The 25,000-nt window shown below is 42.5% G+C and overlaps 1 protein-coding gene across 1 annotated transcript in view; it reads left to right on the top strand.

Moving 5' to 3' along the window:
- The first annotated feature begins 4,643 nt into the window (after positions 1 to 4,643).
- prkg2 (protein kinase cGMP-dependent 2) overlaps positions 4,644 to 25,000 on the top strand; it is a 37,733-nt gene continuing 17,376 nt past the window's right edge. The window contains exons 1-8 of the mRNA XM_069718781.1: positions 4,644 to 4,724; positions 5,466 to 5,991; positions 10,914 to 11,080; positions 14,075 to 14,188; positions 16,400 to 16,505; positions 17,379 to 17,442; positions 21,023 to 21,100; positions 24,110 to 24,204. Of these exons, the coding sequence (XP_069574882.1) occupies positions 5,474 to 5,991; positions 10,914 to 11,080; positions 14,075 to 14,188; positions 16,400 to 16,505; positions 17,379 to 17,442; positions 21,023 to 21,100; positions 24,110 to 24,204 (1,142 nt within the window). The 5' untranslated portion in view covers positions 4,644 to 4,724; positions 5,466 to 5,473. The remainder of the gene's footprint in view (positions 4,725 to 5,465; positions 5,992 to 10,913; positions 11,081 to 14,074; positions 14,189 to 16,399; positions 16,506 to 17,378; positions 17,443 to 21,022; positions 21,101 to 24,109; positions 24,205 to 25,000) is intronic.

Here is a 25,000-nt window from a genome sequence, read left to right as displayed (position 1 = left end):
TCAGCTGCATCAAACGAGGTCGGTCCACCGGGTCGGTACACCGGACACCGGGTCGGTACACCGGGGGTTGGTACACCGGGGGTCGGTCCACCGGGTCGGTACACCGGGGGTTGGTACACCGGGGGTCGGTCCACCGGGTCGGTCGGCTCCACAGTTTAGCAGATAGATGACGAGCTGATGGAGCTCAGCTGTAACCGCCCTGAAGGTCACAACGAGGCGGAAAGAACCACGACTCACCGGACCGGAACGGACCGGACCGGACCGGACCGCCTGCTGCAGCTCTCGTGTGCACGTTGAATCACAGACACACTCAGAGGACCCCGGAAAGAGACGGACAGCGGCGGAGAAACGGACCTGGATGTTTTGGTTCCACAGATGCTGCAGCCCATCCAGCTTTGTGTCCCTACGACGGCTGACGTTGCACTTTTAGGTGTCTTTATGAGCATGAACAGCTGTTTACTCGGCAGAAACATGGAGCATCACACTTTAAACTGCATGTTAACTTTTGTTCTGCAATGGTAGAATACACTTCTTCCTCCTCTGATGTTGGACTGAGGGCAGACTTTATGTTACAGTGCCTCACTGGACCACCTTGTGGTCCAAAGTGGTATTACGAGATAGGCAGAAGGCAGACAGCACTTTAGAGGAGAAATCTAGAATAGCTCTTGAAAACAGCTGTTATAATGTTGACTTTTTGAATTTTGTATTTAAGCAACATTTATTGACTACTGGATGTTGTACTTGCACCTTTGGTGCACTCTGGGAAATAAATATCTCCACCCGCTGACTGTAAACACCTGCAGGAGACGAAGCTCCGAACAGAAAGCTTCCTGCTGCTCAGGGCCGCAGTGCCTTCGAGCAAGACGCAGCACGCTTATATTACACAGCCAGCTGAATCCTCTAACTGTCGACATGTTTTCTCTTTCAAACTGTCCTCAAACATCGTCTGCAGCCTCTCTGATTCCTCTCAGGTTGTTAGTCAGTGACCTGGATTCATATTCTGCTGCAGATGAATCTGCTCTGGCCTCCTGCCATGATTGTTGTGTGCCTGTCGATGGAATGAGCTGCAGGCCAGGCTGCTCAGACCGGCGTCACAGACACACGCTGGGAAAACCAATTAATCATTCCTGGTGTGAAGGACTGCAGCTCTGACTTTAAACTTTAGTTTGTCTAAAACGTCCAATCTGGCGACACGCAGACCACCGAGCAAAGAATCTGGTCTGAAGACATCCTGACTGTCACTGTAATCTGTTTAACTGAGTATTTTTCATTTCTTCACAGCTGCTCAAATATTTAACAAATGACTATATGTAACAACCCCACAGTCAGTTATCAGCCAACCTTTTGCTCTGAAAAGCGTTTTAGCATCGTTCTGTTTATTGATTTGGTTTTCAGGCCAACAACAATCGGCTCTCTGGGACATTTATTTTATTTTTCCCATCAGCAGCTGTTTCTGAGAAACCACGATGCTACCTACTCAGCATTTCAGCAATAAAGACATGTCCAATTGTAATATCTTTAAATCATTTGTTTTATTAAGGTTTTTTTTTATCTACTTTTAGGACTTCTGATGAAGTTTTAGGTCATATTTATGCAGACATATAGAAAAGAAAATTCTGGCCACCATTGGCCTGGAAGTCAATGTTTTCTCTTCTTTTGTCTGTAGTTTGATTGGCAGTAATTTCTGAAATATCTGTCTGTTAGCTGCTAAATGAAATCTACTTTTTTCACCAGCTCGATGCTGACAGTCTGCTATTTGGTGGCGGGCAGGAAGCATTGTGTCTTTAAACAGCTTCCTGCTGCTGATGGAAAAAATGGTAAAGATATAAATATAAAAGTGTTCGTAGCTTCAGGTCTATAAAATGGTTCTGATCCAGAAGTGTCTTCAGCTGCAATACCAGCGAGTGCCACTAGAGGTCGGCTCCAAAAAGCCTCCGGCTCCATAGACTCCCATTCAACTTCTGTCATCAAATCCAAAGTGAATAAAATGTGTCCATCAGTTCTCTCGGTGTTGTTAGCTAAAGTCACTCCTTCTTATTAGTTTTCTGGAGGTCCATCTGAAAATAATCCCTCATTCATTAGAAAAGAAGATTCAAGAAGACCTGTTTTGGGGGGCGTGTCTGTTTGATTGACAGGCCTGCGGTGCAGTCAGGTTACAGCTATCGGTGGGCGGGACGTAGTATCGTCAGGTTTCCGATCAGATCGGTCAGATCCACCGCTGGCTCCTCCCCCAGCTCGTCCAAATATGGTCACTTCCTGCTCCAAACCGCTCCGAACTAACAAAGATGGTGACGGACAGAATCTGAACTGGAGCCTAAACGTTGTTAAACTGCAACACATGTGGCCACCAGATGTAATTACAGGATAATGCTTAATCATAGTAACATAAAGTCATGTGAGTTAGACAGAAATATCTATCTTTCTGCTTCCTGTGGCTCAGGTGATCTCTTCCTGCAGTCAGGAGGCTCGTCCAGGTGAAGCGGTGTCACCTGAGCGGGTCTCTACCTGAGCGGGTCTCTACCAGGTCTCTACCTGAGCGGGTCTCTACCGGGTCTCTACCTGAGCGGGTCTCTACCAGGTCTCTACCTGAGCGGGTCTCTACCAGGTCTCTACCTGAGCGGGTCTCTACCAGGTCTCTACCTGAGCGGGTCTCTACCAGGTCTCTGCCTGAGCGGGTCTCTACCAGGTCTCTACCTGAGCGGGTCTCTACCAGGTCTCTACCTGAGCAGGTCTCTACCAGGTCTCTACCTGAGCAGGTCTCTACCAGGTCTCTACCTGAGCAGGTCTCTACCAGGTCTCTACCTGAGCAGGTCTCTACCAGGTCTCTACCTGAGCAGGTCTCTACCAGGTCTCTACCTGAGCAGGTCTCTACCAGGTCTCTACCTGAGCAGGTCTCTACCAGGTCTCTACCTGAGCAGGTCTCTACCAGGTCTCTACCTGAGCAGGTCTCTACCAGGTCTCTACCTGAGCAGGTCTCTACCAGGTCTCTACCTGAGCACCAGGTCTCTACCAGGTCTCTACCAGGTCTCTACCAGGTCTCTACCTGAGCAGGTCTCTACCAGGTCTCTACCTGAGCAGGTCTCTACCAGGTCTCTACCTGAGCGGGTCTCTACCAGGCCTCTACCAGGTCTCTACCAGGTCTCTACCTGAGCAGGTCTCTACCAGGTCTCTACCTGAGCAGGTCTCTACCAGGTCTCTACCTGAGCAGGTCTCTACCAGGTCTCTACCTGAGCGGGTCTCTACCAGGTCTCTACCTGAGCAGGTCTCTACCAGGTCTCTACCTGAGCAGGTCTCTACCAGGTCTCTACCTGAGCAGGTCTCTACCAGGTCTCTACCAGGTCTCTACCTGAGCAGGTCTCTACCAGGTCTCTACCTGAGCAGGTCTCTACCAGGTCTCTACCTGAGCGGGTCTCTACCAGGTCTCTACCTGAGCAGGTCTCTACCAGGTCTCTACCAGGTCTCTACCTGAGCGTCTCTACCAGGTCTCTACCTGAGCAGGTCTCTACCAGGTCTCTACCTGAGCAGGTCTCTACCAGGTCTCTACCTGAGCAGGTCTCTACCAGGTCTCTACCAGGTCTCTACCAGGTCTCTACCAGGTCTCTACCTGAGCTACAAATAGCAGCCTGGTTTCTCTCTCTGAGGCTCCACATCTCCTGGTTCAGCTGAACTTGTCCTTCCACCTTCAACACTATCACACATGTTTATCATCCATTCATGTATTATAGTATGACAGTCACCACCGACACGACTCATCGTCACACCCCATGTTTCTTGTATAGTTAACATTGTTCATTTTAAATAACCATTTCATCCTGTCTTGTCTCCCCTCCTCTTTGTCACACAGTTGGTGAGACTATCAAAGTTCAACATTAATATTACTCTCATATTAGCCCGAAGCTACTGGTGATACCACACCAAGTGATTAACTAGTTTATGTGACTCAAACAAGGTTATGTTTCATTGCTTGAAGATGCTTTTTCTTCTTCTAAAAGGAATTGATCTTTACATTTAAATATAAATGAATAACAATCTGAATAAATTAAATCTTCTCTAAAAAAAAGACAAGAATTCGTGCACTGTTTCGTCCCCATGCTGCCTGTATCCTTTTAACCGTGATGTTTATCCTCATGTGTCAACACATGCTTCATCACTTCCTGTGCTTTATTTTGCCAATGTTATTTTTAATGGTTTAAACAGCTTTTGGGACGTTTTAACGGTGCTACAAAAGGTGTGTTTACCTTACGTTTTACATGAAATGTTATTCGTGGTTTTTTTCCTCCATATTTTGTGTTATATGTTGTTTATCTGATGTTATAGTTGTCCATCTGGACGAGAACACGCTTGAAAAACAATTATATGCCAATGAAAATTTGTGAATAATGGTTTATGACTTTTTAAAATGTATTTTGATATCATTTTCAACTGATCACCATGATGTTAAAAGTTAATCTGGATCAATATGACTTTTGATTTACCCTTATTGATGTCACCCTGTGACATTTCAATCCATCCGTTCAGCTTGTAAATAAAAACATCGCTGCTGACGTCGCATGCCAATCATTCGGGGTCGCCGCGCACGCGGGGACGCGCACACAGCCGGGGAGGAAGAGCGCGAGGGAGGAGAGGATGCTGGCCGTGCGCGAGGAGGACCGTTTCTCTGCTGGATAACTCCTTTCTTCGTTTAGATCTCCTCCAGGATCGTGAAGGCTCTGAGAACCGACCAGGTGAGTACCGGGATTATTTTTCACTCCCATCACAGAAGAATGACGACGCATTGGAAGTTGCCGGTGCACGCCCCTTTTAGAGGTTTTAATGAAGTTACCTAGGACAAATGATCTTTAAATTATAGCTTTAAGCCAAAAGTCTTCCAACATGAAACCTCTTTAACTGAAGATCTGCTGTGAATCTGCAGTTATATATCAAAGAGTTGAAGGCTCAAATCAAAGGAAACAAAAATAGGTTTAAAATGGCAGGACTTTCGATTTTCAGAGTAAAGTGTTGAGAACAGACTGATAAGATACTCACTGTATCCCAGCAGGAATGTCATGAATGAAGTGTACTGTATGTGTGAGTGGGCGACAGTCCGGCACCACAAACACACGATTGTTCTCTGACATATTTTCTCATGATATAAACTTTTATATGGAAACAAACAGTGTCATTTTCTTGTTACTTTGATTTCAACCATCGTTTTATCAGCTGCTTGAACAACATTTCCTCTCGCTGCTGTCGGAGCAGACTCTGTAATGTAATACTTCCTGTCTTCTGAATAATACATGGAGCGGACACACTCATTGACCATTATATACTGATTTACTGTCTCTCTTCTCTTTCCATCTTTCTCCAGTTTTCACGGTGTCAGCTCTTTTGCTTGAAATCTCACTCCTTCCTCCCCAAACAGACTTTTTTTGTTTTTGCTTATTGCCACCGATTCAGCCAATATCTTGAGTTTCTCATCTCCTCAGGTGACAGCATGGGGAACGGTTCGATGAAATCGAAGCGGTACAAACACACCGACAGCTCCGCTCCTGCTTCCAACGGCCGAGCGCACAAAGACCCCGGTGGTGGGCTCAAGACCCCGTCCCTGGAGCCGCTGAGGGCCCGGGTGGAGGAGCTGGAGCGAGAGGGCAAGAGGAAGGATGAGGAGCTCTGTGCAAAGGGGCAGCAGATCAAAGATCTGCAGGAGCAGCTCTCCAAACATACCCGGGTTCTGGCCGAGATGAGCGAGGAGCTGCAGAACAAGTGCATCCAGCTCAACAAGCTGCAGGACGTGATGAAGAGTGGACCCCCGACGGGTCTCACCTCACGGACACCTTCGGTCAGAGCCGGCGGGAAGAGCAGCCCCAACCTCAGCGTTCGCATCAAGGAGACCCTCAACAGGAGGAAAGGGGCCAAAGCCGGGGTGTCGGCCGAACCCACCTCCAGGACCTACGACTCCAGCGGCCTGCCCAAGTTCTCCTTCGAGAAGGCTCGGGTACCGAAGGATGCGAGGTGAGATGTTTGTCTTCTCGGGGGGTGGGGGGTTCACAACATAAGGAAGGAGGTCAGACAGAAGCAGTTAAAGGTCCACGATCCCCTCAGTCCTTCTGGAGGAGGTTTAAAAGCACAAGCAGCAGGGGGAGTGGGTGGAGGGTGAGCGGTGGGCAACAACCGACGACGTTAGTGTTGATGACGTGCAAAAAATGTGTTCGAAAAGAAACATTATTCAGTCCAAGATTTTTCAGCTGCTTCCTATGACTTTAAACGAGGACTGAAAAAGATAAAATATATTTATATATGATATATAATCAACCTTATGGCCAGAATGAATCTATTTCTTCTTGAGGTTTCCATTTAAATGGTTTACTGATCCCAACATAGGGACAAACACAAAATGGCCAAATGTATGTGACCAACCAATAAAAGGAAGTCTTTTTGTAAACTTTTAGACGTCACTGTTCGTCCAACTTTGTGGCAAGAATTAAAGTTTTTTTTCTCTTCTGTTTCAACGTGATGATACACAAAGCTGCATATGTAACGAATAGTTTTTCCCAGTTTAGTTGCAGAAGAACTAACAACGTGTGAAATCTGTGTGTGTCCACATATTTTTGGCCAAGTTGTGCAGGTTTACAAAATTAAAAGCAAAGATAAAAGAGTAGATGTTCGTTCATGACCTAAAATCCAGTAAATATCCAGCAGGTTCAAAACTCAGCATCTTTTTTTAATAAACCAGGAGCTCCCAGCCTCTTATTATAAAACTGTTCTTCTAACCAGTCACAGCTCAGTGTTACAGGACGTCCCGCCCCAACAAGCACTTCTCTATATCAGATTAAGTAAGGTGATCTCTTAATGTCTCCTCATGGGGAGGTTAATAAGGTTTCAAGCCTCAACACAAGAGATGATGAGAAGACAGTGAGTTTAAACATGATGCAAAAACTGGAGAACATTTTGAAACATGTCTTTCATTTGTGTGATTTTTCTCTGAAGAAATATGTAAATTATCTTAGTTTATCGCATTAACACAGACAGAAACTCTTAATGTCGAGAGTGACGTTTAATTATTCATTTAGTCACTCACTTACTCACAGTAGTTCTGTCTGCACCCTAGTGGCCGTAAACAGGAATTAAAATCTGTGCGTGTTGGGGATCATTGCACAGATTAATATGGGACCACCAGCAGGAGACTCATAGATCCTGTTAATGTCCTTCAAAATAACACACAACTCTTCTCCAGTACAGACCGACCCTGTTTTGTTCCTCTAGCTACGCCGCCTTCATCAGAAATTTATATTTTCCTCTTTAACCAAAATATCTATGATATAGCTGTATAGTCAAATGTTGTGTTTTTAATAAAGCATTTTAAAAAAGTTGCTTTCATGTCTTCAGAGTGTTAACTGATAAACTTCAGTAGGCGATATAGTTAATTCATTAATCATGTTAATATGGAATATGGACAGTGAATTGTGCAATACACACTTTAGATGAGAACATCACTCCGCTAGTTAGCTTAGCATAGAGACCGGAGTGGATAAACAAACAATTCTTGTGTGTTAATGTGTTAATAAGTGAGAGTTAGAGTTGCCAGTAGTTATCTTCTGTTTCCAGTTGTTTATCAAAGCTACCTGAATGCAGGATGTAACCTAATATTTAACAATCACATACATTCAGAAAGTGAATCAGCATATTTCCCAAAATATCAAACGATTCCTTTAAAGGTGTCTACCTACTTGTGTCTACTTATTCACTGCAACTATTTTTAAACTCATTCAGAAAAAGAAAGTGTTCAGAGACATCCATTGTATAACACAATTAATCAAAGTTGATGCTTTTGAGCTTTTATGGAGCCTTCAGGTGTCATCATGTGATTTAAAACATCTGTCATGTAGAGTTGGAGACTTTATGTTCACAGATCGAGAAGTAAAGATGACGGGAAAGATGTTTCAGAGTAAGAAACCCCATTCTTTTTTATTTTTTTAATTTTTTTATCAAAATCACACATTATCCTCAAAAAGCTTTACAATCTGTGTGACATTCAACACCCTCTACTGGTAAACCCCACAGACTGGATATAAAACAGTTCGTAGCTTCAGGTCTGTAAAATGGTTCTGATCCAGAAGTGTCTTCAGCTGCAATACCAGCGAGTGCCACTAGAGGTCGGCTCCAAAAAGCCTCCGGCTCCATAGACTCCCATTCAACTTCTCTCATCAAATCCAAAGTGAATAAAATGTGTCCATCAGTTATCTCGGTGTTGTTAGCTAAAGTCACTCCTTCTTCTTAGTTTTCTGGAGGTCCATCTGAAAATAATCCCTCATTCATTAGAAAAGAAGATTCAAGAAGACCTGGTTTTGGGGGCGTGTCTGTTTGATTGACAGGCCTGCGGTGCAGTCAGGTTACAGCTATCGGTGGGCGGGACGTAGTATCGTCAGGTTTCCGATCAGATCGGTCAGATCCACCGCTGACTCCTCCCCCAGCTCGTCCAAATATGGTCACTTCCTGCTCCAAACCGCTCCGAACTAGCAAGATTGGTGACGGATAGAATCGTTGGTCATGTTCAGGAGTCACTGACCTCCTCTGATTGGATCACTAACGTCCAAATCCATCATTAACATTCTGTTTTGATAAAGTTACTTTCACCGCTGCAGACCGTTCACATGACGCCTTTCAGCTCCTCTCATTTGGTCCTCTGCCTCCTTTGTTCATTTTCAGCCTAAATGAGAGCAAACACAATGAGAACTGAGCTTATTTTTCAATTTGAATTAATAAGTGGTTTGGAGGAGTGAGCAAAGATCCTTAACTAGAAGATCAAACATGTTCCATGAATACTGCAGTCAGACAACACGTTATTCAAAAGGTTATTTAATGAGAGCATCACATCTTTGATTTTCCAACATGAAAGGCAAATGGCTTTTTGTCATTGCAATTGTTACATGCAGCATTTCTCTCAGTGTAATCCTCATGTTTAAATCATATGTCACTAATAAAGCCAACATGGATTATATAACCAAGAATAATGTTAATAAGGCAGCGTGGTGCCGTCGTACAAACAGGAAGGAGAGGATGTGAGCTGAAAACATAGAGGAGGAGGGGAGGATATCATGTGCTCTGGTTTTATGAAGCCCAAAGTGATCATGTATGACACATGATAAGGTGGATAAACAGACCACCCACTGCATCCACCACTCAGCCTCATGATCTATAGTCAGCATTCAACTGTGGCTCTTAACCTTCGGGGTTTACGGCCCCCCAAACGAAGGGATGTCTTCTTCCTCGCTGCAGCTGTTAAAATGCACATGCGTGAACTTTGACAGCTCATGATGATTTTATGTTTTCGCTCTCTTTACTTGATTCATCGTCTCAAAGGAGCCAGAGGCTGGAAACAGTCACCCTTTCTCAAGAGACAAAATATGAATCATGCAGACTAAAAGTGTGGTGAGTAATGAGGATGTGGGAGTCCGGCTGGGTCAGTGTGGACCACAAAACACTGCCAGCAGTGGGAGAAGTCATCATAAGAGTAGAAGTAGAAGTACAGTGAAGTAGTTTACTTGTGGAAAGAATCACAACCTAGAAATACTACATTTAACTGCTAGTTATTCTGCAACTACGACAAGTGAGTGTCCATTTGTATGGAGCCCAGGAGTGGCCACAGAGACAAAAAAAATAACATAGTGTGCACTAATTACTAAATCGATCCCACGTTTTAATGAATTAGTTCCCACGCTTTTATTAGTTCCCATGATTTATTATTCCCATGTTTTAATTAATTAGTTCCCACATTTTAATTGATTAGTTCACACGTTTTTATGAATTCATTCCCATGTTTTAATTTGAGTTCCCACATTTTAACGTATTCGTTCCCACGTTTTAATTTATTTGTGTGCAAGAGATCAGTTCATATATATATATATATATATATATATATAGAGAGAGAGAGAGAGAGAGAGCAACAGCACAGCACAGCAGGCTTTCTCCTCTCAGTATGAAGTTCACTAAACCTGCTTCAAGTGTCGATATAATCCACAAGTTCTCAGTATCATCATTATTGTCTTTTACTAACAATGGATGCAAATAATTATTGTTAGTAAAAGGCAACTAAAGATTATACTGAGAGCTTGTGGATTATATTATTTGCAACATGCTCACTTTGACGATGCTGTCAACTTTATAGTTGGTCAACTGACTGCTGAGAGGAGGAAGCCTGTTGTGATGTGCTGTCTTTATATATATCTTATCTTGTGCGCATGTTTTAATTAATTGTATAATTAATTTGTATTGTCTCGTGGCCAAGATTTAGTATTTCATGTGTGCAATTTTTTTTTCTCTCGATGGCCACTCCTGGGCTCTGTACATTTGTAAAAAAACAACAACAAAGAAAAAAGATGTTTATGTTTTCAGATCTGTTTTCGGGAAATGTGAAGGATAGAGGAAATGTAACAGAAGAGGAGGGAAGAAATAATCAAAACAGGAAGCAAATTATGAAAAGAAAACAAATTGAGGAACAAGAAAGAAAAGAAAAAGAACAGAAAGAAAGAAAGAATTCTAGTCTTCAATTCATTAAAAAAATAGAAATATGCAAAATGAATATTTCTGTAAAGCTGCTGTCACTTTAATGTTGGAGAGTAAAATGGTTGAAAGATGAATTTGCTGCAGTTGCAGTTCTTCCACTCAGTTCAGCTCTTGATTAATTATACATAGTTTTTCTTCAGCCTGTAACGTGTCATATTTGAAACTCCAAAAATCTTCTATGCTCATCTGTCATCTCTCATCTGCCACAAAAAAAAGAAAAGATATCTAAAGCAAATATTTCAGCATCATAAATGGCAGCCTGTAATTCTTCCTGAGATGGAGTTCATCCTCCAAATCTTTCAGAGTGCTCTCTATTCCTCAAACATTCAATAAAATGTGACTTTTGATTTTTCCTCTGTTGCCGTCTGAAGTGTGAAGAAGCTGCTGACGGACGCCCTGAACAAGAACCAGTACCTGAAGCGTCTGGAGCTGCAGCAGATCAAAGACATGGTGGAGTGTATGTACGAGCGCACCTACCAGCAGGGAGAGTACGTCGTCAAGCAGGACGAGCCAGGGAACCACCTGTTCGTCCTGGCAGGTACGTCCACCCCTGTTCCATCCTCATTTTCTTCCCATTGGCCGGCCTGCTCGTCGGCGAACTAAAGAAGCATTTCATGTCAGAAATCCTGGAAAATGATGAGCAGCTCGAAGCACACTTAAAATCTTTCCTCCTTTAATTCGTTGCTCTTCTGCCAGCATTTGTCCAACTTCAAACACATTCATTTAAACGTCTGATCATACCTGGTTTCTCTTGTTATGGCTCTCTTATTACATAATCACATAGAAAAGAATGGTTTGCAGACATTTAACACACATGCAGACAATGATTTCATGTGAGAATCCTCCTTTTTTACATTTTGGTGTCTTATAAAGAGGTCTGTGTTGTTTTGGCTCGTTCATTGGTGAAACAGCAGATACAAAACTCGGAGGTCATCAGTTTGGCCTTTGAAGACATCAGTCGAGTCAGGCAGATTATTACAGAAGGAAGGGTACTTAGAAATTTGAGCTCATTTAGTTTTATATATTACCTCTGTATGAGTGCAGGTTTAATGATTTAATACTGTGTGTTGAGAAATATATATATTTTTTTCTTTCTTTATAGATGGAAGGATGTGATTTTGCATCCCGGTATCAAAGCAAAGCGTGAAATAGACACGCCGGTCCACTACAGCAAAATGTAACATAGCCACGCTTTGGGCTGTCAAAGCGTGAAAGTTACACGTTTACTCGTAGTGGATGAACATGAAACTTCTGCATGTATACAGCCATGTGATTTACAGGAAAATGAAACTTTTATCAAAAACAAGTGGTCGGTGTTAGGAAACATAAAAACAACTTGAGAACAACGTTGTCACCTCCTGGATTCAAATTTCTTCGTCCCGCATGGCCGTCTGTGACTAATGCCAACAGGCCCCCCCTTGTACCTCCTAATACTGCCAAAAGTCCTTTGTATTTGTTCTCTACGCCTCTGTTTGGTCACATGATCCTACATCACATGACATTTTTGTTCGTGTAAATTTCACCTTTCAATAAGTTTAACTTTCACGCCTGGACAAGCCAAAGTGTGGCTATCGTACGTTTTGCTGTAGTGGCCCGGTGTGTCTATTTCACGCTTTGCCGTGATGCTGGGTTGGATTTTGACTGACTCAGACAGGTCAAGAGTTAATTTGTTGTTTTGCAAATAGAAATGATAGTTTAATGTTCGTGTCACTAATTGTCAGATTGGAGGATTTGTTGCTAAAAATGAATCAAAGCAACAAATTGTTAATCAGGATGATAATTTATTTTTCATCACTCTCTCCTCGTGTGTACCAAACTGTGGAGCTTACATTCAACTGAGAGAAAAATTTAGAAAACTTAATTAGCGTCTACACTTGACATAAAATATCCTTCTCTAAATACCTGTTGTACTCTTTGCCCTAATTGGCTACTGCACAGCCTCTCTAATCATTGATCAAGCTTTTGATTGGTTCACTGCTCTACACAGATTCATGGCACCTAAACTTTTGTAAAAGTTTGCACTACACTAAAATGTTAAGTTAGTTAGTGTGTAAATGTTAAGTACATTTAAAGATTGCAGATTATAATTATTTTTGGCTGATGAAACGTATTTTTGGCAGGAATAACTTGTCCACATTCCTCTGGTTTACCAGCTCGAGGAAGCCGAGAAAAAGTTCATTTTGGACTCCAATGTATTTATACAGTCACCCAGACACAGACTTTCTGAAGTACATGGAATTAAAACACATTATAATCACGGTATATCCTGTTTTTCAAGTATTTCCTCCCTTTCTCATTTACATATTTACCAATAGATTAAGTTACTTTGGTTTACATACTGGTATGTCCCAACCTTCACTGGTAATTTTGTCAAAGTCACAGCTCAGTCTGAGAAAGGAGCACACGGCCTCTGAACAATGCTTGGTCCTCTGCCAGTGTGGTTGGTGGTGAATTTTACATTCACATACAAAGTGTCTGAGTGTTTGTTCTGCTGTCTGGTGTTACAGGGATTTCTCAAACTGGACAGGAAAACGCATCACATTAGTGCAGTGATGCAGCCAAGTTATTTATTCTTATATTATATATATTTATTCTTAAAGGTCAGACACTAAAACTAAATGTGAACTGTGAACTTGAATCCAACTCAGCTTCAGGGATTTCAATTGTCACTAAGACACGAAAACAGCTCGTGATTTATGTTTATTCACTAAGGAAGCTCTAAATACTGGCTGATTACAATCACAGTCATGAAGTCTTAATTTGCAGTAAATTTCATTTAATTTAATTTTAGGGTCACTGATGGACCAAGAGCTAAAATAAGATGTTTTGTTTAATGTTGCACCAACAGCTGGTGGGTCCAGATGGTAGCGAGGAGGAGATCTGCTTGTTTGTTGTCTCATTTTAGTGCAGGGATGCTTTCTTTTCTAAACCCCGTGTACATCTAGCAAGGAGAATTAGTTTGTTAATTTATTTCGTGATGCAACGCTGTGTCACTGTCTGGACGGAGGCAGAGGTTCGAATGTAAGAGGTGACAACGTTGTTCTTTTGGTATTTTTTGTTTCCTAATTCCAACCATCATTTTTTTGTTTTAACCCCAACCATGTTTTGTGTCATGAACCCCAACCACACGTTTTAGCTCTAAGTTAAATTTTCATGGAAATCACATGGCTGTGTGTATGCAGTCGGTTTCATTTTGGTCCACTACAGGAAAACGTGTAACTGTCACGCCTCAACAGCCCAAAGTGTGCTGATATGACCAGAATCAGTGTTACACAGAGGCACTTCAAACTGTAAAATTTCAGGAAAATTAAAGCCAGAGGTGTGTTTAACAGATTCCATACACCTGCTTGTTTCCAGGTATCTTTTACCTTAATATGTGAAAAGCACAATAATTCTGTTTCCTCTTGAATGAACCAAAAGAAATCTAAATATCATGTGATTGAACTTGTTGTGTCTGTCACCTGTGCCGTTTTGTCTCTGTCCTAAATGTGGCTTTAAAAAAAGATTGATTGCCCTCAATTTACATTTCCAGATGGGAAGCTGGACGTGTTTCAACACAACAAACTGCTCACGTCGATAGCAGTGTGGACCACGTTCGGGGAACTGGCCATTCTGTACAACTGCACGAGGACAGCATCAGTGAGAGGTAAAGCTTTTTACACTGAGACTGAAAACACATCACAACTGCAGATCTGTTGGTCAGATGTTTGTTTTAAACGTTCAGGCAGACCAGCGGACACTCTGCACGCTGCAGGGACTGAGTTTGTGACCTTGTGGCAGACATGATTAAAGGTCATGTGACACCAGCCAAATGTTGCGCCTCGTTTCTCACCCCCACCTGCCCAGACAGTGCACTCACATTGACGCAGTGATGTCCTACTTCAGAGGTCTGCTGTAGGGTCACACATGGTCAGTGGTACAGGCTGAGGTCTGGTGGGGGGGTGGGGGAGCAGAGAGCAGCTCACAGTTTAACATTACCAACATGTGTATCACAGGAGGGGAGCGCCGGGAAAGATTGTAAGACGATCCCATCAAAGATAATCAGTTCAGTTTGAGCAGTTTTGAAAATAATAATATTAATGGCGCCCCGAGCTGACGTGTTTTTAACCTCCTGAGTTTTCACAGTGGCTCCCAAAGCCCAGGCCACCAAAATCATTAGTTTACAAATAAAAAGATGTGACAATACAAATAAATAAATTGAATATGTAAAAATTGCTTAATAGCTGAGTGCTGTTCCTGGAAAACAATGTACGTGAGAAGCCAGTTGTTGTCCTTTTACCGATGAGAAGACTGGGAAAAATCAGACCACAGACTGGATATAAAAGTGTTCGTAGCTTCAGGTCTGTAAAATGGTTCTGATCCAGAAGTGTCTTCAGCTGCAATACCAGCGAGTGCCACTAGAGGTCGGCTCCAAAAAGCCTCCGGCTCCATAGACTCCCATTCAACTTCTCTCATCAAATCCAAAGTGAATAAAATGTGTCCATCAGTTATCTCGGTGTTGTTAGCTAAAGTCACTCCTTCTTCTTAGTTTTCTGGAGGTCCATCTGAAAATAATCCCTCATTCATTAGAAAAGAAGATTCAAGAAGACCTGTTTTTGGGGGCGTGTCTGTTTGATTGACAGGCCTGCGGTGCAGTCAGGTTACAGCTATCGGTGGGCGGGACGTCGTATCGTCAGGTTTCCGATCAGATCGGTCAGATCCACCTCTGGCTCCTCCCCCAGCTCGTCCAAATATGGTCACTTCCTGCTCCAAACCGCTCCGAACTAGCAAAGATGGTGACGGACAGAATCTAAACATGACGTCACTGTTGGTTGCTGCTTGGGAAAAATACACAAAAATGAAATATTATATATGTAATTTGATGACTGGAGGAAGCAAAATTAATATTCATGTTTATGTAGATGTTTTCTATCACTTTGATTTACCATATGATGTTAAGCTGTGTTTGCTATATTTCACATCAAGGTTCAGATTCATGTAATTAGCACAATCATTTTAAGTTGGGAGTTTGTTTCATTTAGATCTAAACTGGTTTCCGCTCTGACTAGTTAACATATAAGTCCTCCTCCTCTCTGACCTTTATCTGAGATTAACTGACTTCTTAAAGCGTTGACAGTGAGAGCAGCAGCATCTACATCCGTCATTACACTGAAGTCAACACGGGTCTTCATGGTTGTATTGACAAAGGCTTTACACGACATCCACAGCTTTCATTCTGATTGGCTTTCACCTCCTTGGCATTTGGACAGAACATATCATGCAGTATGTGAGTGCTCTTTGTCTGGGTTTGTATATTTTACCAAGTAAATTGACTGGTGGTCCTCAGGGGGAGGAGGGGAAGGGAGGTGGGTGGGCACTGAGTGGACCTCAGTGTTCAGGGTGAACTGGAGAAGCTGTGACAGCTTGACAAGTCTCTGAGAGGGTTTTTCATGACAACAGATGAGGGGAATAAAAGAGAAGTCTTTCTCTGCTACCGGGTCGTGTCAACGTTTCAGTGACTTCCTGTCTCAGAGTTTCTGATGTGATGAGACCACCATCACCATCGAGATAGAGGACAGATTACACAGCTTTACTTGTCCCATTTCTCCGTTTAACAAAACAATATGTTGTTTTTGGGATGAGGTTGGCTTTAATTTAACCAGGAAATAGGAAGAAAGATACGGTAAGAGAAAAGAAAATGTTCAGCTTCTCTGAGAGATGCTGCTATTAAAAACATCTGTAGTCTGTTGCTGTTTTCAAACCAGGGACACAGGTTGATCCGTCTTTCAGTGACGGGTCAGAACCTGCAGAACCTGCAGAACCTGCAGAACCTGCAGAACCTGCAGCTGCACTCACACGTGTGATGTTGCTCTTGCAGCGGTGAACAAGGTGAGGACGTGGGCTTTGGACCGCGAAGTGTTCCAGAACATCATGAGGAGGACGGCTGAGACACGACACGAACAGTACCGCAACTTCCTCCGAAGGTTAGCGCCAAGTCTGAGTCATCAGCTTCCTTTTAACATTCTTCTAATACACACACACACACAAAAATCCTGATATATGAAAGAAATTGTCACGATAGACATTTTAATCGAATTTTCCTTTTAGGGAGTAGATGTAGAAATTTAACAGATATCAAGCAACCATATAGATACAAGTATTTTAAGACAACATGCTAGAGTTTTTTTTTTTTTTACCAAATATCTACATCAAACTATTTTATAGTTAGTTAGTTAGTAGGAAACGTCAACCCACTGGTGAACTTTAGCCCATCAGGTCCCCCCACAGACTGGATATAAAACAGTTCGTAGCTTCAGTTCTGTAAAATGGTTCTGATCCAGAAGTGTCTTCGGCTGCAATACCAGCGAGTGCCACTAGAGGTCGGCTCCAAAAAGCCTCCGGCTCCATAGACTCCCATTCAACTTCTCTCATCAAATCCAAAGTGAATAAAATGTGTCCATCAGTTATCTCGGTGTTGTTAGCTAAAGTCACTCTTTCTTATTAGTTTTCTGTAAAATTTGAATGCCATCCACCAGCTCCTGATAACAATATTTATCATTACATGTTCCACTCATTCCCTCTCCAGGAACCATTGGTTTAATTTAAATTAGCCTTTTGCTACGTAACACTGGGCAGGTCTTCAAACCTGTGAGCTGGTTGACTGACAACAAAAACTAACAGCCAAAAGGGGCTCCTGCAGGTTTGCCTCCACTTGTCGCAGGTGAATTTGAGCACTGTTAAAATGAGTTTTATCTTCTCGATTCAGAGACACAGGAAACAAAAAGATGCTGAGTATCATGTGCGCAGGGATTTGTATTCCAGTGTACAGTGTAATATCGATGTTTCTTTCTTTTCAGTGTTTCACTGTTGGCGAATCTGCCGGAAGACAAGCTAAGCAAAATAGTGGACTGCCTGGAGGTGGTAAGTTATTCTGTCAAACTGTCTGTTTCTGCTGCAGGGACAGTTTGGACTTTTCATTGTGTTGCCTCGGTATTGCACAATGCTCTGGCAGCTCCTGGGAGCTCCAGTGTTGCAGATAGCTGCTGTCAAAATATCATTACCATTTGGCCATATACCATTACTGCATGTCAGCATATTCATTCTGCCTCCAGTTGGCAAGACCTCACAAATTACCGTGTTGATGAACAGAGCCGATATTATTCCTGTCATCGCCTGCTGCTGTATATTGTTACCATAATTATTTGACTAAGGCCCCAGAAAGTGTTTATTCAAACGGGGGACGAGTGATTTCTTAAAGATGTGCGAGTGACAGGCTTTTGGTGCGAGACCACGTTGGTGTGTAGAAGTGAGCGTGTGTGTAGCTGTGTATGTTGAAACACGCAGGAGGCCGCTGCTTACTCCATTTTTCCTCCATTAGTATTGTATTTCAGCTGCGAGAGAGAAAGCGGTGCGCAGCTTGTCAGCTTTTGGGTCCAAAACAGTCATTCTCAGCATCTTTTTCACAAAGGAAACTTCAAGGACGCTCCGTGCAGCCGCCGGTCGTCCCGCTACACTCCATCGTGGAGAATTTCCTTATTCAGTCGTTTGTGATGAAGCCGATTCTGCCGCTTCTCCGGGGAACAGCTGTAACCTGAGAGTGGTGCAGATGTTCTTTGAGCATCCGCCAGATAATATTCAAGCTTCTTGTCCAACAGAGGGGGAATGAAGTTTGATGTGTGTGTGAGAAGGGAGTCAGACAACCTTGTTTTTGAAAGTGAAAAATGAAAATCTTTTTATTCATTCATGGTTCTGGCATGCGATATGTTGCAATGTCATCTACAAACTGACAAACCGACCCAGAGAGTTGCAGCCTGGAGCTGGTCGTCTGAACATGGACGGTCCACTGAGCTAACACGCTAATTGATTTTGAGCATATTGAATCTTCTTCCTCTTAGCTTGAGCCTGAAACTTTGATCGGGCATTTAGTCGTTTTTTGTTTAATTCTTCTTTCTCCTCACCCAAATTTATTTAGGAACCCCAACCATGTGTACCTAAAACTTTCACTTTCCTGTAAATCACAGCACGCAGTAAGTTTCATTTTCGTCAACAAAAGGAAAACGTGCAACTTTCACACCTAGACAGCCCAAAGCGTGTATATTTCACACTTTGCTGTGTTACCGGGTTAGACAAGGGGGAATACCTGTAATTAATTCTTATTGTAGAAAGGAAAACATATACACACAGTCTCCCTCAAATATACTCCATTTGATGCTGTAACTGGATGTCAAAAGGCTAAAAGAAGACGCTGACAATATTACAGAGCTCTGTGAGACACAAAAAGATCTTTTGTAGCTGACGCTGTGACAGATGGCTAACCTGAATAATTGATAATAACTTTAAAAGTTCTTTCAGACAGGAAGCAGTTATTATAACTGATCCATATTCAGATTCGTACATGCAGTTTTGTCTTGAAGTATTTGTTCAAGGCAAAGATGAGATTGGCTCGATAGTTTAAGGAAACCAAAGTTAACTGCAGGTGGAAGATGGGACGTGAACCTGAGTCTTGGTTTTCTGCTTCCAATCAAAGACATTTATTATCAGCATAGATTACATGAAAATATATCATTTCAAAGCAAAAGCAATTAATATTTTTACCTATTGGCAGAAAGTTATTTCACGGTCATGTCTCCTTGGTAAATGTAAATCAGCCAGCAGCCTGTTTGTTACTAATGAACACATTTTATTTCACGTGTAATCTGTAAATAAACAAAGTGTAAAAATGTTTGTTCAAAGAATAAGTGCTTTTATATTGAACTACATGGTACACAAATAGCATATAGATCATGTGCTCTATATGTTGGACATTTATATTTATAACTCTGAAACTCTTAAAAACAGTTGTTTCTTTAGTCTTTGTCCATAAAAATCACTTTTTACTGTCACTGTCACATTTCACCAGTTTTAAATCATTCATGAGTGCTCATGTCATAACTGATGTGTCAACAGCCCTTTGAAGGCAGCATGGTGCTTTCAGGGACCTGCACTGCCACTGGGGGGGCTTCTGAAGATAGGGGGATCTTAAAAATAGCTTCAGCACACACACACACACACACACACACACACACACACACACACACACACACACACACACACACACACACACACACACACACACACACACACACACACACACACACTCACACAGTATTTTATGCAGAGATATGCTGTTAATCTTTTTTGTAAAAATATCCTTTTTCTTCCCTAAAAAAGTGAAACGCTGGACTCAGGTTCAGGATGGACGTTTGGTGTCCCGCTGTAACAAACCGGAGACACTTCCCCTGCTGTCTCTCCCTGCACAGTGTCTGTCTTCCAGACAGCCTTTCCAAACAAACTCCTGACATGTTGTCTCCGCTGTCAGCACCGGGTGTTAAACTTGGCTCTCCTGAAGCGTAAAGGAGACGTAAACAAGCTCGGACGCTCGAGGAAAACGCCACTTGTGTGAAGAGTTTTGACAGTAAACACCGGGGATAGTTTACGCGCGGTTGCTCTGATTTGTTTGTTCACTTTTGGGCAGAGTCCTCCACGGTGAAGTGGACCACAGCCGCGGACAGTTGTCTCAGTTGCAGGGAAACGTGGCCTCCGCGTCGGAGAACATTTCATCCTGGTCACCTTCGTCCTTTGCACCTCCTCTTCTTTGCCTAAAAGTTTTAAAATGGAAGGCGATCCGGCAGCTCGCTGACTCAGCAGCAGTTGTAGTGCGGTGGTCGGGCCGGTGTGTCGGGCTCAGAGGAACTGTGGCAGGGAGGATGAAGAGGAGGACTTTCAAAGTGACATTCAGTTTTATGATGCTCAAGAAACTGAACTAAACGGGCTGATTGTGATCGTATTTCTGCTCCAGCTGCAGTGTTTCAGTGTGAATCCACTCTGAGTGGATGAAGACACACAAACTACTTGCTTCTGATTGGCTTCAGCGCCACCAACTGTCTCTGCGGTTCAGTCGATGTGATGAATCTCCGGCTGCAGAGGATTGTGGGTCAGAACATCCAGAGTATCACGCTGACCTGCAGACTGCAGAATACAACCAGATGTAGTAGAACATCCTGGTACTTTTGGAATACTGCGTTTAACATACTGAGTACTGGGACGTACTAAACCTTTCTCTGGCGTGCTAAATGGTATGTTAGTATGGATACTGGAAGGCAGAGCATGTGAAACTAACTCCAAACAAATTTAATAATGGATGATAATTTGACTGCAAATCTTTTTTACCTGAGATTAATGGCTATAGTAATCTTAATAAAGGTCCCTCCTGACAGACATGGAAAGCATCATCATCAAAGTTTAATATTGACCTATATTCCATGTTTCATGTGTCCCCTGAGAGCTCCTGTTGATCAGCAGGTTGAGACGCTCTGACTGAGCGAACATCATTGATGGCTGAGCTCCAGCTCGCGTCCCACAGGGGGCCGGCTACCAGGAACCAGACGAGCTGGGTCAATGGGTAGATCAATGTAAAGCTTCAGCTCTGACTGTGTTCCTCTCCCCCCTCCTCTCCCCTCAGGAATACTATGACAAAGGAGAGTACGTCATCCGGGAGGGAGAGGAGGGCAGCACCTTTTACATCATCGCACAAGGAAAGGTAACACAAGTTCACAATACCAACAATACCAACACACTCTTATTAATACAGATTATGATTTATGTTCAGATCCTCAAACTGAAACTTGAATCCTTTGAAGTTGTGTCTCTGACTGATGCCCGGAACAATTTATGATTAACTGGAAAAGTAAAAAGCTGTATTAATTCAATTCAATTTTATTTATATAGCGCCAAATCACAACACAGGTTATTTCATGGCACTTAACACGTTAAAGTCTTTACAGCAAGACTTTACAATATTATACAGAGAAACCAACAATTCAACAATTCCCACATAAGCTGGGAGGGAAAACTCCTCTTTAAGGGAGAAAAACCTCCAACAGAGGGAAGAAAAACTCCTTTTAACAGGAAGAAACCTCTGACAGAACCAGGATCAGAGGTGGGCGGAGCATCTGTTAACAGAACCAGGCTCAGAGGTGGAGAACATCTGTTAACAGAACCAGGATCAGAGGTGGGCGGAGCATCTGTTAACAGAACCGGGCTCAGAGGTGGGCGGAGCATCTGTTAACAGAACCGGGATCAGAGGTGGGCGGAGCATCTGTTATCAGAACTGGGATCAGAGGTGGGCGGAGCATCTGTTAACAGAACCAGGATCAGAGGTGAGCGGAGCATCTGTTAACAGAACCGGGATCAGAGGTGGGCGGAGCATCTGTTAACAGAACCAGACTCAGAGGTGGGCGGAGCATCTGTTAACAGAACTGGAATCAGAGGTGGGCGGAGCATCTGTTATCAGAACTGGGATCAGAGGTGGAGAACATCTGTTAACAGAACCAGGATCAGAGGTGGGCGGAGCATCTGTTAACAGAACTCAGAAGAACATCTGTTAACAGAACCAGGATCAGAGGTGGGCGGAGCATCTGTTATCAGAACCAGGATCAGAGGTGGGCGGAGCATCTGTTAACAGAACCAGGCTCAGAGGTGGGCGGAGCATCTGTTAACAGAACCAGGATCAGAGGTGGGTGTCCACCTGCCTCGACCGGTTGAGATGAGAGGAGAGCAGAGAGAGAAAAGAACAGCATAGAGATAGAAGAGAAGAACTGTTGGTGGAGACGACAATCACAGAGCAGAAACATGCAGCTCCATGACGGGACATCTGGAAAAGAAAGAACAGAAACTACACAAGTGAAGAAACTGAATGGAGACAACAGATAATAAGAAGAAACTATGGGAGAGTTAATCCATCAGAAAGAACCAAAAAATACCATGTTTACATGATTCATGTTTTTACACTCTTTCTGCAGTTATTTGTTCCATGACACAAATGTATTTTGTGGTTATTGCAGTTTAAATAATTACCAACATTTTTATTTTATGGCAAAAGTGTTAATAGCTATTTCAAATGTTTAAACTAAGAAATTGTAGTTCTATGATAAATATCTTCTCATTTTGAATCTGATGCAGCAACACGTCTCTATAAGTTGTTCCAGGATCATGTTCACCACTGAGCTGCATCAACTCTTCTTTTAACAACACTCTGGAAACCTTTGGGAACTGAGGAGACCAGTTTCTGGAGTTTTGAAAGAGAAATGTGGTCCCATTCTTGCCTGATAGAGGATTTCAGCTGCTCAACAGTTCAGGGTCTCCTTTGTCGTATTTTCCATCTAATGATGCTCCAAAGCATACATTTATGTTAATATACTTTTTTGGAAATGGGGTTGTATTTTAATAAATGTTAATTGAACAATTTAATGAATAAAAACAGCTGTTGTCAGAGAGGAAACTGTGTTGAGTCAGCTGAACTCGTCTCTCAAAAAAAAAATCTTAGTATTTTTTATTATTCATTATAAAAATAAGTTATAAAAAAGCCTCATAGCAGAGATGTCTGTGGCATTTCCAGACTCTGCAACAATGACACTCAGCAGGGCCGTAATCCTCCACCACTAAACTCACAACGCCGCTTTATTATAGTATTATTATATGCAACATGTACATCTCTGATGCAGAAGGAACAACTGCACTGACTGCAGCTGCGGATAGTTTTGCTTTGGTGTTTAGATACTTGTATTCCACCTGAATGGACGTCTTTGCCGACCTGACTGCTGTTATTTTGAGCAGAAAATAACTTAAAATGCAAACAAACAAAAAGCCTTTTCCTTGAGGAAGAGCCTGTTTTTTGCCAACATGTTGTGTGAGTGGGTCTGGGGGCGGGGAATGGGTGTGTGTGTGTGTGTGTGTGGGGGGGGGGGGGGGGCAGGGTGATGACTCACCCGCCTGTCTGTCTGATAAGTCAGCAACCTGACACCGGGGAGCGCAGGGAGATGAAGAGGGGCCCGAGCCGTCCACAGGGGACTCTCCAAATGCCATTATGAGCCGACAGCGGCTCCTCAGCGCTAAGCTAACCAAACCAGAGAGAGAAACATGTTGTGTGGGAGGAAGGGGAGCTAATACAGGAAATGGCTCCCCCACACCCCCGACCCACCCCTCCCTGCACCTCTTGACCAGAGTAGGTATGAACTCAGAGAGCGGCTGCCACCAGGAAAAACAGAGGAGGTGGAGGTCAGCGAGGTCAAACGAGACACTTAGCTAAAGCACACGCCGGCCATTATGGCTGAGGTCATTTTGGTGTTTCTTCGGCAGGACGGTGCCGCGAGCGGGATGTTTGACCCCCACCGGGGTGGGCCGCTGGCTTCTAAAGCCTCACAGATTACAGAGAAATTTCCCAACACACAGGCTGCTGAGTGTTGTTGTTGAAGGCTGTTGTTCTACTAGGCAGCAGTTTGAAGAATAAAACCTTCTTACAATTAATGTGTCTATTTTGACTAAAACAAAATCATTAAAATATAAAGTCCATCAACATCACATAATTCCACATAGTCCATCATGTTCCAATTATTGCTTTAAAACTGATTATGTTAATTGTTTAAATTTCTTAGATATTAATTCTTTTTACTGCCTGTGAAAATATTCAAGAGCAAATGAAAAGCAAGTGTAGAAGCTGAGCTGGAGATGTGACAATGTGTTCAATGATCCAGAGAACTGTGTCGTGCAGGTGAAGGTGACTCAGACCACCGAGGGCCACAAGCTGCCGCAGGTCATCAACATGCTGCAGAAGGGAGAATACTTCGGAGAGAAGGCGCTCATCAGGTAAAAACACTGCACACGGGCATTTTAATGAATATAATTAATAGACAAATCAAGTCAATAAAATGTTATAACATTCAAATATTAACATTAAAGATAAGGATTACTGTGGAAGAGGTTACTGTTGAAATGTAATATGTTACAGATTATTAGTTGCCCTGTTAAAAATAAAATTATCCATGTGTTTTTTGTAACTACATCATCAAAATGATGTTATTACATGTTTTTTTGGACTTTTTTACCAAATGTTTTAATTGGCCAGTAAAACAGAAAAATCCCAAAACATAAATGTAAACTAGTCCGTGTAAACCTCACACACTGATTACTGTCAAACTTTGATTAAAATGTTCTTCAATATAACTTGATTTAAGATGGAAATGTTTTGATTTTAAAGCTCAACAACCAAAACAAATCACAAATATGTAGATCATCACCGACTGCAGTGAAGGAAAAACGTTCCCCGAACCTCAAACATCACACAGACATTTATTATGCTTGTATCTTTTAATTTTTCTATTTATCTTTTCATTATTTATTATTCATCTATTGTGTGTATGAAATGCTTAATGTACCGTTTCAGCCACTGCACAGCAAATGTCATTGTACAAATATGTACAATGACATTAAAGGTATTCAATTCTATTCTATTTATGAGAGGAATATGCAGCGCTGAAAAAAACATGTGGTCAATATGCAACATTTCAAAACCTACAAAATGTGGATGAATCTCTTCTGAAAGTTTTTATCAATCCAGAATATTTGAGATATTTTGTAAACAGTAACAGAGAGTTGAGGAATG

The sequence above is a fragment of the Brachyistius frenatus genome, unplaced genomic scaffold (assembly GCF_029030835.1).
Source record: "Brachyistius frenatus isolate BFR_SWC_R1_liver_20210118 unplaced genomic scaffold, ASM2903083v1 Contig_199, whole genome shotgun sequence".
NCBI lineage: Eukaryota > Metazoa > Chordata > Actinopteri > Embiotocidae > Brachyistius > Brachyistius frenatus.
The sequence above is the reverse complement of the archived record's forward strand: the minus strand, read 5'-3'. Positions and strand labels throughout refer to the sequence as shown.